Source organism: Sus scrofa, chromosome 17 (assembly GCF_054392235.1).
Source record: "Sus scrofa isolate SSC_HxYL_T2T_F1_AM1 chromosome 17, Sscrofa_HxYL_maternal_Yorkshire_Landrace_v2.0, whole genome shotgun sequence".
Taxonomy (NCBI): Eukaryota; Metazoa; Chordata; class Mammalia; order Artiodactyla; family Suidae; genus Sus; species Sus scrofa.
In genome coordinates, this window is record NC_139399.1 from 43,471,562 (window position 1) to 43,485,387 (window position 13,826).

The following is a 13,826-nucleotide window of genomic DNA, read 5'->3' on the forward strand; positions in this document are numbered from 1 at the left end:
ATATCTGTCTGCTTGACATAGCCACCTGACAGCCAAACAAAAAATGTCTTCAGTCTAAATGTGCTGTTTTGAAATTCCTGTTGTAGCTCAGTGGTTGAGAACATGACTAGTATCCATGAGGATGTGGGTTCAATCCCTGACCTTGCTCGGTGGGTTAAGGATCTGGCATTGCTGTGAACTATGGTGTAGCTTGCAGACACAGCCTGATACCAAGTTGCTGTGGCTGTGGTATAGGCTGGCAGCTGCAGGTGCAGTTGTGATTTGATCCCTAGCCTGGGAACTTCCCTAGCCTGTGGCCCTAAAAAGCAAAAAACAAAAAAAAAACCTTGCTTTTTTTGTTGTTGTTGTTGTTTTTTCCAATTTTCCCAAGTGGAACTCGGTTGTAGCAACCTCATAGTCGTTCTGATATGACTTCACTCCTCACTTATCCTTTGCATCCATCAGCACCGGGCCCCCTAGATTTCCCCTCCTCAGTAGCTCCTGAATCTGTGTGCCTGTTTCCACCACACCCACCCACCGCTCACTGGCCAGCTCCTTGCATCTTCCATGTTTTCATCCCAGAACACCCAGAGTGATCTGTAACCAGACTCAGGTAATGTCTTCTGCTGCCCATGTTAGAAACCCTTTATTGGTTTTAGTTGCTCTCTGCATGTAGATCAAACTTCAAGTGAGGCTGACAAGCCCCCTGAGGTCCGGCTCTGGTCTGTCTCTTCAGCTTCACATGTCACCCTTGCTGTCTTCCCTGCAGCCACACAGGTCTCTCGAGTTGACTCTCTTCCCATCCTCCAACTCCCACCCCACCACCGCCAAGAGACCTTTGCATATGCTGTTGCTTCTCTCTGAGTAGTCTTCTCCTACTCGTTGCCTGGTTAATGCTCTTTTCCTTTAGGGCTCACTTCAAGCATTTCTTCCTCAGAGAAACTATCCTAGACCTACTCTCTCACATATAGAGCAAGTTCCTCTTATTATACTATATCTTCTCATTTTCCTGATCATTTAATCAGTTGTCTTCACACTAGACCATAAGCTCTGTGAGTTTGTCTGTTCAACAGAGGTCCCATGTGGCTCAGTGGGTTAAGGATCCAGCATTGCCATAAGCTGCAGTGTAGGTCACAGATGCGGTTCAGAACCATTGTTGCCGTGTCTGTGGCATAGACCCACAGCTGCAGCTTCAATTCGACCCCTAGCCCAGGAACTTCTGTCTGCCGCAGGAGAAGCTGTTAAAAAAGAAAAGAAAATGTATACCTTCAGAGCCCAATACCTAGTAGATGATGGGGAAGGAAGGAATGAACAAACGGATGAATGACTAGGCCAGGGGTGCCACATCAAGCGGGTCCACATGGGTAGGCAGCCGTTAGAGTCGGGGGTGTGCAGGCATTAGTGCCGCCTATGGGCTTTGGTCAGTCTCCTTCCGTTTGCTCCAGTTCCACATCATCCCAGCAGAGTTGTTAGAATGGCTTGAATGAAAGCACCGTTGTGTTAATTGACAGTTCCTAACTGCTCAGTGCCTGCTTGCGGGACATCTGGGAGCAAGTTACTCTGAGACAGTAGGCACGCAAGGGGTTGATTAAACAAAACAATGTTTTGGCTTAAAATCTCAGGTGTTGGATTTTACCCTCCCTCCCTCCCTTCCGGAACCAGGATCTAAAGACACAGAGATAAATAGGGAAACATTGTCTGCCCCTAAAGAGCTCATAATCAGATAGGGGGACAGAAACTTATTCTATCAACACATTGTGCAAAGTTACATATGAAAAGGTGTAGAGGTGATGCTGGTGATAAAAACAGCATTTGTTGCCCGCCTTCTCTGTGCCTAGTATTTTATTTCTCACTGTAACCCTGTGAGATGGATACTCTTACTCCCCCCATTTTACAGATGAGGAAATTAAGGCTCGTTGAGGTTAAATGACTTAACTAAAACTTCTAAGCTAGTAAGTGGCAGAGCCAGTGTTCAGAAGCAGACAGCCCTCTCCCTTCGCCACCCTACAGTGATGCCCCTGCACCAAGGACAGTCCGAGGAGGGAATGGTGCACCCGGTCCTGAGGAGGTCAGGGAGGGCCTCCCAAAGAGTGGAGTAGAAGCTGAGCTTGGAGTTCCCATTGTGGCTCAGCAGTAAACAAACCCAACTAGCATCCATGAGGATGCAGATTCAATTGCTGGCCTCACTCAGTGGGTTAAGGATCTGCCATTGCCGTGAGCTGTGGTGTAAGTCACAGACGTGGTTCGTATCTGGTGTTGCTGTGGCTGTGGTGTAGGCTGGCAGCTACAGCTCCAGTTGGACCCCTAGCCTGGGAACCTGCATGTGCTGCGGGCGCGGCCCTAAAAATACAAAAAAAAAAAAAAAAGAAGCCGAGCTTGAAGGGCGAGGAAGAGTTTCCCAGGGACCTGGGGCAGGAGATGGCACTTTAGGCAAAGGAACAGTGTGAGGCGCAGAGGCATGGAATGGCGTGGCGTGTGTGATATGCTCTGAAGAGTCTGGTGGTGCTAGGGCACCGGGTGGGGGCGGGCAACAGGTGGGACAGCGCATTGATGGCCAGGCTGCAGGACTGCTCAAGGCCTGCAGGTTGGCCCTGTGTCTCCGTGGCTCTGCTGATCTCAGCAACCTCGGAGCTGAAGCTCTGAGCTGCATCTATCTCTCTCATGGCAGGAGAGGTGCTGAGAGGGGACCGGATTGTCAACACCCCTTTCCAGGTTTTCATGAACAGTGAAAAGAAGTGTGAGGTTCTGTGCAGCCAGTCCAACAAGCCGGTGACCCTGACCGTGGAGCAGAGCCGGCTCGTGGCCGAGCGAATCACAGAGGACTACTACGTCCACCTGTGAGTTGTCCTCTGCTCCCTGCCAGCCTGGAGTTCACATAGGGGAGGGCACTGAGGGAGAGGCTGTCCGAGGGACTGAGCAGGGCCTTGGGTTTCCAGCATTGCGGACAACCTGCCTGTGGCCACCCGCCTGGAGCTCTACTCCAACCGCGACGGCGATGACAAGAAGAAAGAGAAAGATGTGCAGTTTGAACATGGCTACCGGCTCGGCTTCACAGATGTCAACAAGGTAGAGTGTCTTGGCGTGCTCAGAGGGCTGGGGAACTACACCGCAAAGGCACCAGTACTTGAGGCCACAGAGAAGAGGGGGACGCAGTAATTCATGGCTTATAGCAGAAAAGATGGGAATGGCCAAGGCAGGTTCCTCCTGGTGCCCCGGGGTGTGGTCTGTCAGAAGACTGCGTGCTGTGGGCAGAGGTCTGGCAGATGCTACACAGGAGGTAGAAGGCATAGTCCCCAAAAACTCAGATTCCATGTTTGTGAGATTAACCACCACCACCAAAAAAAAAAAAAAAAAAAAAAAAATCTGGAATTTTATCAGTATGTAAGAGAGAGAGCTGAGTAGTGGTGAGGATCATGCAGGTGCCCTGGGTTTTGAATCCTGTCCTCCCCCAGTTACTAAGTGGTGATTCACCAACCCTCTTCACCTCTCTAAGTGGTTCCTTCTCTGTAAAGTGTATGTGATAGCCATACCCACTCTTTGGGGTTGTTGTGCAGAGTAAATCAGATAATCCCTGCACGAACTTTATAGTACAGCCTCTGAGAAACATGCTAATAATGGCAGTGATTGTAAGAGCAATGTCTTATATTTGCCCTTCTCTAAACTGAACACTTACACTTGGGGAATAAAAGAAACATTTCTTTTGAGGCACAATCCCTGTCTTCCAAGGGCTTCTGTCATAACTGGAAGAGGGTTGTCAGGGTAAGACCCTGGATCCTAGGTCCCAGTCCTGACCACACCAGTGCTGTGATGGTCAGTGCCAGAGGAGTCCAGAGGAAGCTCATGTGCATTTGGGTTGCCACAGAGGAGCTGGGCCTTGAAAGTAGGTAGGCTTAGGCTGCGTAAAGTTGGGATGGCACTTTCATTGGAGTGGATGCTATGAACGGAGTTCAGGGTGGGAACTGTTCATGGGGCAGAGAGGGGCCCGGGGAGACCAGGTGAACTAGCGTGTCTGAGAAGGGACGCCAGCGTATTAGGGTTGCATGGCTGAAGGCCTTGAATATCAGCCCCACAGAGCCCTGGAGGGTTTCTGAGTGAGGGAGTACTGAGACAGTGTTTCTGGAAGGCTGGTACAGCTGGGCCTGCTGGACGAGGGAAGGGACCTAATACCTGGCTGGTCTCCCTGAGGTTTCTGGAGGTTCCTTGGCCCCAAGCTATCTTGTTCCCCGTGTCGCTCTGTTTTAGATCTACCTGCACAATCACCTCTCGTTCATCCTCTACTACCACCGGGAGGACCTAGAAGAGGACCAGGAGCACACATACCGCGTCGTCCGCTTCGAGGTGATTCCCCAGAGCATCAGGCTGGAGGGTGAGTGGGGAGGTGTGACCAGAGGGGCAGGGCTGGATGGGCCTGGGCTTCCACACCCAGGGTCTTCACACCCTTGGTTCCTGTAATGCCTGATAGGCCCCTGTGTGGCATGTGGGCCCCACCAAGGTAGGGTCACCGCATTCCCAGTAGAGAAGGCGGGGGGCGAGGGGGAAGATGACATCTGTGGGTCCCAGTCTCACACAGCACCTTACAGTTTACCACCTCTGGCCCGCCCAGAAGGTAGGTCCCTATTAGGATGGGAACCAGAGGCTCAGAGAGGTTGGTAGCTTGGCCAAAACCATATAGCAGTTTGGGGCTTTGCTAGGCCTCTCGTTAAGAACTAGCCAGCTCAAGAACAAGGGGCAGGGTACAGACAGAGCTGTTGGATGACAAGTTTTGGTGTTTCTGCTCCTGTGTGTGCGATTGGCATAACTAAAGTTGGCCCAGGGTCAATAGTTGTGTCATACAGGAACTTGAGTGCCAAGGCCTGCCGGGACCTGGTCCAGCTGGGTTTCTGGGGGTTTTTTAAGCTGTGGAACCTAGTTATCAAATAAAATCATGTGCAGAAGTCTCATATAAAACAGACGTGCATTTTGGAAGTGCCGTCCTGCCTCTTCCCCCTGTGAGTGTCGTGGGCACAGCTTGACAGCAGCTGCTCCCCCACTTGCTCTTGGAGGTTAGAGACCCTGTCTCCTTTTCTCACCATTTTCTCTCCAGCACTGTACTTGGCCCGTAGTAGATGTTTATTTATTGTATGTCAATTGGTTGAATGAATGGACAGATAGCAGGATGAATGAATGAGTAAATGAAGGAAGAAACCGTCCGAGTGATTGAATTGCTGAAGTGCTGGGATTCTGGAGACTGAGTAAACATTTGATAGAGCCAGTCAGTGTTGTTTTGCATGTTGAATGGGACTGACTGAATGAGGAAATGGATGTTTGAATTGAGTGAAGGAAGATTGTTTGACTCAATGAGGGACTCAGACCCCTCCCCGCACATCTCTGTGCAGTCCCCGCAGCCCTGTGGAAAGTCAGGGCTCGGGGGAGCACACTTAGAGCCTCCACTCCGCAGCACGCCGCCTCCAAGGGCACCCCCAGAACCGTCCTTGGGTAGCAGCACCAGCCCTCCCAGGAACAGACTGAGTCTCTGTCTCTCACAGACCTCAAAGCAGACGAGAAGGGGTCATGCACCCTGCCCGAGGGTACCAATTCCTCGCCCCAAGAAATTGACCCTACCAAGGAGAATCAGCTGTACTTCACCTACTCTGTGCACTGGGAGGTGAGACGGGGCTGGAGCTCACAGCAGGGAGGAGGGCTCTGGACTGGGCAGGAGTTGTTAAGCAGGAGGCCTGACTCTCAAGTGCTTCCTCCCCACTGCCAGGAGAGTGACATCAAATGGGCCTCTCGCTGGGACACTTACCTGACCATGAGCGATGTGCAGATCCACTGGTTTTCTATCATCAACTCCGTTGTGGTGGTCTTCTTCCTATCAGGTGAGAGAGCTGTGGGTTGGAGGGTGGTGAGGTATGAGGGGGCTGAGGTATCACATTGCTTCTAGGGTGTTTTTGGAGCCAAACGTGGGTCAAAAGCAGACCTCAGGGTTCTGGCTAGGGGACCAGTAGACAGATGAAACAAGATTCAGCCTCCAGAACCAGTACGTCTTCACCCACGCCTTCGTTGATTCTTTGAACAAGACTTCGTCATCACTCATCCTGTTCAAGCACTGTCCGGAGCAAGCCCAGCCCAGTCTCTGCCCTCACAGTCTGTAATCTGGTGATGGGAGAGAGACAGAAAAGCATAGAAGTCGTGGAGGTCAGACAGTGCGAAGTGCTGTGAAGTAGGTGCACAGCTATTGAGGAAAGACCGTCTGAATGAGGGGCCACCATTCAGAGACCCAGGGAGAGACTGTTCCTGCAAGGGTCACAGGCCCGAAGTGGGACAGGCCACAATGTGAGAAACCACATGGCAAGAGCGCTGTGGGCAGGGAGGAGGGTGGTGAACAGAGGTGGAATGAAATTGATTGTCTCAGTATCATGAGAAGTAAAGATAGTGCTCTCTCTGTTCAGCACTCACCCGGGGGCCAGCTGCTGTGCTTTCCAAGCAGCCCATCAGTGAAGCCCTGAAAGCATTTTAGCGAAGCCAGAAAGCGCTGAGTTAGTTCAGGGCCCTGCAGCCCATTGTCTTAACCACTACACTCCGCTGCCCAGAGAAGTGAACAGGGTGCTGTACAGATGGGGTTTGTACTTGTGAACTGTTTGGGGTGTTGAGAGGTGAAGGTCTTGAGGTGTGAGTAGGAGTCAGGGCAGAGAGGAGCATTCGGGTAAAGGAAATAGCCTGGGTTACAGGCATGGATGTGAGAGGGAGGTGGGGCTGTGAACTGATCACTAAAAGCAGCGCCGAACCAGAGGCGAGTTCGAGCTGAGCCTGCGAGTTCAAGGTGAGCCTGCAAGGAGGTGAGGCCGGAGAACTAGAAGGACCAAGGCCTGGAGGAGCTGAGCCGCTGTTTTCCCTGGAGTAGAAAGCAATGTCTTGTGACTGTCCCCACCCATTCCAGCAGCTCATTCCTTCCCCCCGCTTGGGGGTGACCCTCAGTTTGCCCCTCTGGGTAGCTGGGGTGGAACTGGGCCCAGGAGGGGACCTGAGGCGTCTGCATAGCCAGTTCCTGCTAGAGGAACCACACGTGCCAGGGGGGCAAGCAGCACAGAAGACTCAGCTGACGAATCTTCTTCCCACCCTTGTTTGTTTCAGGCATCCTGAGCATGATTATCATTCGGACCCTCCGGAAGGACATCGCCAACTATAACAAGGAGGATGACATTGTACGAGGTCTTGGCTGGGGAGGGATAGGCTTGGAGAGGGAGGGCAGCCTAGGCATAGGGCTCTGGGCCTGCCAGACCAGGATAGGGTGTGTGTGTGTGCCTGTCTGTGTGTCTCTGTGAGTGTGTGTTAGTTATCATTCATAGAATAAATCTTAAAAATATTAGAAGGAAAACAAAATGTTTAGTGACCCAAAACAATGGAGATAGCTTTTTGCCTTTTCTTGAGCTGCTCCCACGGCATATGGAGATTCCCAGGCTAGGGGTTGAATCTGAGCTGTAGCCACTGGCCTACACCAGAGCCACAGCAACGTGGGATCCGAGCCGCATCTGCGACCTACACCACAGCTCACGGCAATGCCGGGTCCTTAACCCACTGAGTGAGGCCAGGGACTGAACCCGCAACCTCATGGTTCCTAGTCGGATTCGTTAACCACTGAGCCGCAACGGGAACTCCAGAGATAGCTTTCTAATTCCTAAGCATAAAAACAATGGAAATCGCAGAAAGAAAACTGGATTAATTTGACATTAATCCTACATGTCAGAATACATAAAACAGAAAAGTGAAATGGCAAATGCAACAAACTTTTAAAAAGATGATAGTTAAAAGGACTTGTACAAAATGTCTTTTTTGAAAAACACTAAAATCTCTAATAATAATGAACAAAAAATTTATAGACAAGAATTTAGAATGGATAAACAGCAAAGTCCTATCCAATTTCCTGGGATAGACCGTAATGGAAAATAAGGTAACAAAAAGAACATGTGTGTATACATGTATGTGTATGACTCAGTCACTTTGTTGTATAGGAGAAATTGGCACAGCACTGTAAATCAACTATACTTTAAATTAAAAAAATTTAATGTATAGGGAGTTGTGGCATTGTGGTGCAGCAGAAACGAATCCAACTAGTATCCATGAGGATACAGGTTCGATCTCTGACCTTGCTCAGTGGATCGGGGATCTGGCATTGCCGTGAGCTGCAGTGTAGATCACAGATGCAGCTCAGAACCCTATGAAAGTGACTTCATAGGAGGTCCCGTTGTAATTTAGCAGAAAGGAACCTGACTAGTAACCATAGGTTTCGGGTTCAATCCCCAGCCTTGCTCAGTGGGTTAAGGATCCAGCGTTGCCCAGAGCTACATTATAGGTTGAAGATGCAGTTTGGATCCCGAGTCGTTGTGGCTGTGGCTTAGGCCGGCAGCTCTAGCTCCAATTTGACCCCTAGCCTGGGAACTTCCATACACTGGGGGTGCAGCCCTAAAAAAAGCAAAAAAAAAAAAAAAAAAAAAAAAATTAGTGTTTACACAAGGATCCATGTATGGCTAGTAAACGTGTGAAACACTGTTTTAACCGCAAGGATAAGCCCTCAAAATGCAGTTTCAAACAATCATGAGAAGACAGTTTGGAACCTTCAAATTAGCACATATATGTGTATATATATGGCAAGGTTAATGTGAGATAAGCACCTTTCCATGCCACCCACGCAAGTATAAATAGTAGTTTTGTGCAAAGTAGTTAACTGCCAGTACATATCGTAAACTATCAAATAGTCAACTTGTTTTCACCTGCTCATTCTAGAATTTCCCTAAGAAAACCATCAAAACCCCAAAAAGTTTGCTCTAGAAATATTTATTGCAGCCTTTTTAAGATTTTAAAACCTGATATTCCATAATAATGGATTGGTTATATCATGGCATTGCTGTACATTGAAAAATTGTACAGACATTAAAATGGTAATTGTGAAGAGTGTTTATGGACCTGATGAAATGCTCATAATCATACATCAACTGAAAATAAAGGACACAGTAAAAACAGTATGATCCCAATTTTATTGTTAAAAATTATATGTACATATACACATGTACATACATAAAGGACTAAAGGAAATATATCAAAACAAGGATATTATTAAGTGTCTTAATCATTTTCTATATATTTCTGGTTTATTTTTTAATCTTTGAATGTTTTATATCTTTCCTTTGGTCTTCTTGGATTTTTAAAAATTCATCTGTGATACACATTTACTACTTTTTGTATATGGAATATTATACCATATATCAAAAAAATTTTTTTTTACTTTTTAATTACACAAGTAAGAGTACTGAACCTTGGCGATATTCCAGGTTCAGTTCCAGACCATCACAGTAAAGTGATTATTGCAATAAAGCCAGTCAGATGACTTTTTGGTTTCCCATTACATTTAAAAGTTATGTTTATACTATACTGCAGTCTATTGAGTGTGCAACAGCATTATGTCTAAAAAGCCATACTTTAATTTTTGAGATACTAGTGCTGAAAAATGCGAGTCATTATTTTTTTTGCTGGTGGAGGGTCTTGCTTCGACGTTGATGGCTGCTGACTGATCAGGGTGGTGGTTGCTGAAGTGTCCATAGCAATTTCTCAAAACAAGACAACGTAAAATTTGCCAAATCCATTGACTTTTCTTTTCACAAACAACTTCTCTGTAGCATACAATGCTGTTTGATAGTTTTACCCACGGTAGAACTTCTTTCAAAATTGGAGTCAGTCCTCTCAAACCCTGTCACGGCTTTATCAACTGAGTTTATGTAATATTCTAAATCCTTTGTTGTTGCTTCAACAGTCTTCATGGCACCTTCACCAAGAGTAGACACTGTCTCAAAAAACCACTTTCTTTGCTCATCCCTAACAACTCCTTCTCTGTTAAAGTTTTATTTGTGATAACAGCGATTCAGGCTTATCTTCAGGCTTCATTTCTAAGTCTAGTTCTCTTGCTATTTCCACTGCAACTGAATTACTTCTTCCACTGAAGTCGTCTTAAACCCCACAATTTGATCCATGAGGGTTGGAATCAACTTCTTCAAAACTCTTGTTAATGTTGATATTTTGTCTTCTGTGAATCGCAAATGTTCTTAATGGCATCTGGTAGTGCATCCTTTCCAGAAGGTTTTCAATTTACTTTGCCCAGATCCATTGACAGAATCAGTCTCTATGGCAGCTATAACCTTATAAAATGTGTTTCTTAAATAATAAGAGTGCAGAGTCAGAATAACTCCTTGAGCCGTGGGCTGCAGAATGGATGTTTTGTTAGCATGAAAACAATATTCATCTCCTTGTCCGTCTCCATCAGAGCTCTTGGGTGAACAGGGGCATGTCAATAAGCAGTAATTTCTTTTTTTTTTTTTTTTTTTTTTTTTTTTGCTTTTTAGGGCTACACCCGTGGCATATGGAGATTCCCAGGCTAGGGGTCTAATCGGAGCTGTAGCGACCGGCCTACGCCAGAGCCACGGCAACACCAGATCCAAGGGCGTCTTCGACCTACACCACAACTCATGGCAACACCAGATCCTTACCCCACTGAGCAAGGTCAGGAATTGAATCCACAACCTCATGGTTCCTACTCGGATTCGTTTCCCTCGCGCCACGACGGGAACTCCCTGGAATAGCACTTTTTTTTTTTTTTTGATCTTTTTTGTCTTTTGTTGTTGTTGTTGCTATTTCTTGGGCCGCTCCCGCGGCACATGGAGGTTCCCAGGCTAGGGGTTGAATCGGAGCTGTAGCCACCGGCCTACGCCAGAGCCACAGCAACGCGGGATCCGAACCGCGTCTGCAACCTACACCACAGCTCACGGCAACGCCGGATCGTTAACCCACTGAGCAAGGGCAGGGACCGAACCCGAAACCTCATGGTTCCCAGTTGGATTCGTTAACCACTGCGCCACGACGGGAACTCCTGGAATAGCGCTTTTAATCTCCTTCAAGAACTTTTCCTTTGCATTCACAACTTGGCTAACTGGAGCAAGAGGCCTAGCTTTCAGCCTGTCTGATCTTTTGACTTGACTTGCCTTCCTCACTAAGCTTAATCTTTTCTAGATTCTGATTTAAAGTGCAAGCAATGCAACTCTTCTTTCACTTGCACAATTAGAAGCCGTTGGAGGGTTACGAATGGGTCTATTTACAATATTGTTATATCTGAGGGAATAGGGAGGCTGGAGGAGAGGGAGAGAGGTGAGGGAACCGCTGATGGAGCAGTCAGAACATGGGTTTATTATATAAGTTTGCTATCTTTTTTGGGCACAGTTCACAGCACCCCAAAATAATTGCAATAGTAATTGCATCAAAGATCACTGATAATGGATCAACATAACAAATATAATAATGAAAAAAATTGAAATATTGCAAGAATTACCAAAATGTGACACAGAGGCACAAAGTAAGGAAATGCTGTTGGAAAAACGGTGCCAGTAGACGTGCTTGATGCAGGGTTTCCACAAACCTTCAGTTTGTAAAAAATTCAGTATCCGCGAAGTGCTATCAAGTGAAGCACAATAAAATGAGGTGTGCCTGTATTACTTTCATAATTAGTAAAAAATAATAATAATAAATTGCTTCCAGCCTCACCACTCAGAAACTATCACAGTTAACATTTTGGTGTGTTGGTTTACATTTTTGCATGCATTAGGTTTGTAGGCAATGCATTTTTCCTAACGTATTTTTCCGTGCATTAGGTTTGTAGGATTTGTGGGGGGTTACAGATCTTTTATGTAGCTTTTTTATGTATCTTTATTTTATTTTATTTATTGTCTTTTTGCCTTTTCTAAGGCCGCTCCCATGGCTTATGGAGGTTCCCAGGCTAGGGGTCCAATCAGAGCTGTAGCTGCCGGGCTACACCACAGCCACAGCAACGCCAGATCCTTAACCCACTGAGCAAGGCCAGGGATCGAACCTGCAACCTCATGGTTCCTAGTCAGATTCGTTAACCACTGAGCCACAACGGGAACTCCTTTATGTATCTGTTATGAATCAGATCTTTTATGTAGCTGTAAGCCCATGTTTGTGCCCTACTTTTCCTGTGTAACAGTTCCCTGGGGAACACTTTCTCATGTCACATACTGTCAGAGTGGAGCTGGTTGACACCTACCTGAGGAACCTTCAGCCCCCATCAGGGGACATGGATCCTTGGGGGAGGAGGTGGCCCCTGCGGGAGCTACCTCTTCCAGAGCCCAAGAGGAGCCTCATTCTCTGGCTCTTTGCTGCAGGAAGACACCATGGAAGAGTCTGGGTGGAAGCTGGTGCATGGCGACGTCTTCAGGCCCCCCCAGTATCCCATGATCCTCAGCTCCCTGCTGGGCTCAGGCATTCAGCTCTTCTGTATGATCCTCATCGTCATCTGTGAGTGGGCCCGGTGGGGCTGGGCGCGGGGCCTCACTGTCACCAGCGCGGCCCGGGCCTGAGCCTGGCCGAAGGGCAGCCTTCCCTTCCCAGGGCAGGGGCGTGTCAGTGTCTCTGGGCCAGAGCCGTCTGCCCCGCGGGAGGGCTAGTCCTCAGGCCCTGGCGATGTACTCCTCCTCAGCTCTTTTCAGCACCGTCGATAAATCCCCCTGTGACCACACCGCCAGAGAAGCTGCTCAGCAGCGCTGTGAGGTTGGCCTCCTTTTCCAGTCGGGCATTAAATGACTTGCCCATTTCAGCACCATGATTAGAACTGGAATCAGATCTTTTTCTCTCAGAAAACCACCCCCCAAATGAATGTATAGTAGTTACAGGCAGTTCTGAAGTCAGTCTGCCCAAATTTTTTTTAACCATTTTAACTTTTTTATAACACTGTATTAGTTTAAGGTGTGCAGTATAATGATTTGATGTTATACCTTCTACTTCGATACCACCCTGAACACCCGACCTCCTCTGATATATGTATATATTGTGAAATTGTTAGCAGAGTAAGTTAATATCCATCCTCACATAGTTACAGTTTTTTCCCTGTGATGAGAACTTTCAAAAATCTAATCTCTAAGCAATTAATCTGCCTAAATTTGTATCTCAGCCTCATGCCTCTAGCCTTTGTGCCCTTGGACAAGTCACTTAACCTCTGTGAGCTTCAGATTCCTCTTTGGAGGAATGGGAAGACTGACCTGCACCTCTCAGAGTTGATAAGGCAGATTTTCTAGGCTGGCCGTGGCAGTGAAGATGCAGCCAGCCACGACCCAGCAACAGCTGCAGCCCGCTGCACCCCAGCTAAGACCCAGCCATCTCCTGTAGAGAGGAAGGCCAGGGGAGAAGGGAGCCTCATCCAGCCTCACCTGGCCCCGGGCCCTATCAGCCAGCCCCAGATGGCCCTGGAGACCTGACTTTCTCTCTCTTCCCCTCCCTTCTCAGTTGTGGCCATGCTTGGGATGCTGTCACCCTCTAGCCGGGGAGCTCTCATGACCACAGCCTGCTTCCTCTTCATGTTCATGGGGTAGGTGTGTCTGAGCGGGCCCCGGGGCTGGCACAAATCACCTGCGCCTCACTAACAGGTCTCCTTGGTGTGGATCCCTGCCGTTTCCCCACAGGGTGTTTGGTGGATTTTCCGCCGGCCGTCTGTACCGCACTCTAAAAGGCCATCGGTGGAAGAAAGGAGCCTTCTGTGTAAGTGTCCTGTACCTCCTCCCGGTGTTGGTGGGAACCGAGAAGCTTCCTTCTGGGCTCCTCAGGAGCAGTGTGGGCAGGTGCTGGTGGGGGTTTGGGTCAGAGGCTGAGTAGCAGCCTGGTGGGGGGCAGGAACACACGCAAGGGCTGGAAGCACTGGGCTCTTACCCACAGGCACTGACCCCTCAAGGCCTTAGTTGCCGCATCTGTGCAAAAAAGGAATTGAACTTAGGTGGGTTTAGCCTACATTGTCCCATGGCTCAAGTACAAGAAGA

General features: G+C 48.2%; 1 protein-coding gene across 4 annotated transcripts in view; it reads left to right on the forward strand.

Moving 5' to 3' along the window:
- Nucleotides 1-13,826, forward strand: part of TM9SF4 (transmembrane 9 superfamily member 4) — a 57,075-nt gene that overhangs the window by 30,756 nt on the left and 12,493 nt on the right. For 2 of the 4 annotated variants that reach the window (XM_085003529.1, XM_005672825.4), the window contains exons 4-12: nucleotides 2,648-2,816; nucleotides 2,916-3,045; nucleotides 4,222-4,345; nucleotides 5,505-5,623; nucleotides 5,726-5,837; nucleotides 7,093-7,163; nucleotides 12,183-12,315; nucleotides 13,300-13,381; nucleotides 13,476-13,551. In XM_085003529.1, coding sequence (XP_084859655.1) covers nucleotides 2,648-2,816; nucleotides 2,916-3,045; nucleotides 4,222-4,345; nucleotides 5,505-5,623; nucleotides 5,726-5,837; nucleotides 7,093-7,163; nucleotides 12,183-12,315; nucleotides 13,300-13,381; nucleotides 13,476-13,551 — 1,016 coding nt within the window. The remainder of the gene's footprint in view (nucleotides 1-2,647; nucleotides 2,817-2,915; nucleotides 3,046-4,221; nucleotides 4,346-5,504; nucleotides 5,624-5,725; nucleotides 5,838-7,092; nucleotides 7,164-12,182; nucleotides 12,316-13,299; nucleotides 13,382-13,475; nucleotides 13,552-13,826) is intronic. The other 2 variants (XM_085003530.1, XM_021078141.2) reach the window with 1 other exon arrangement.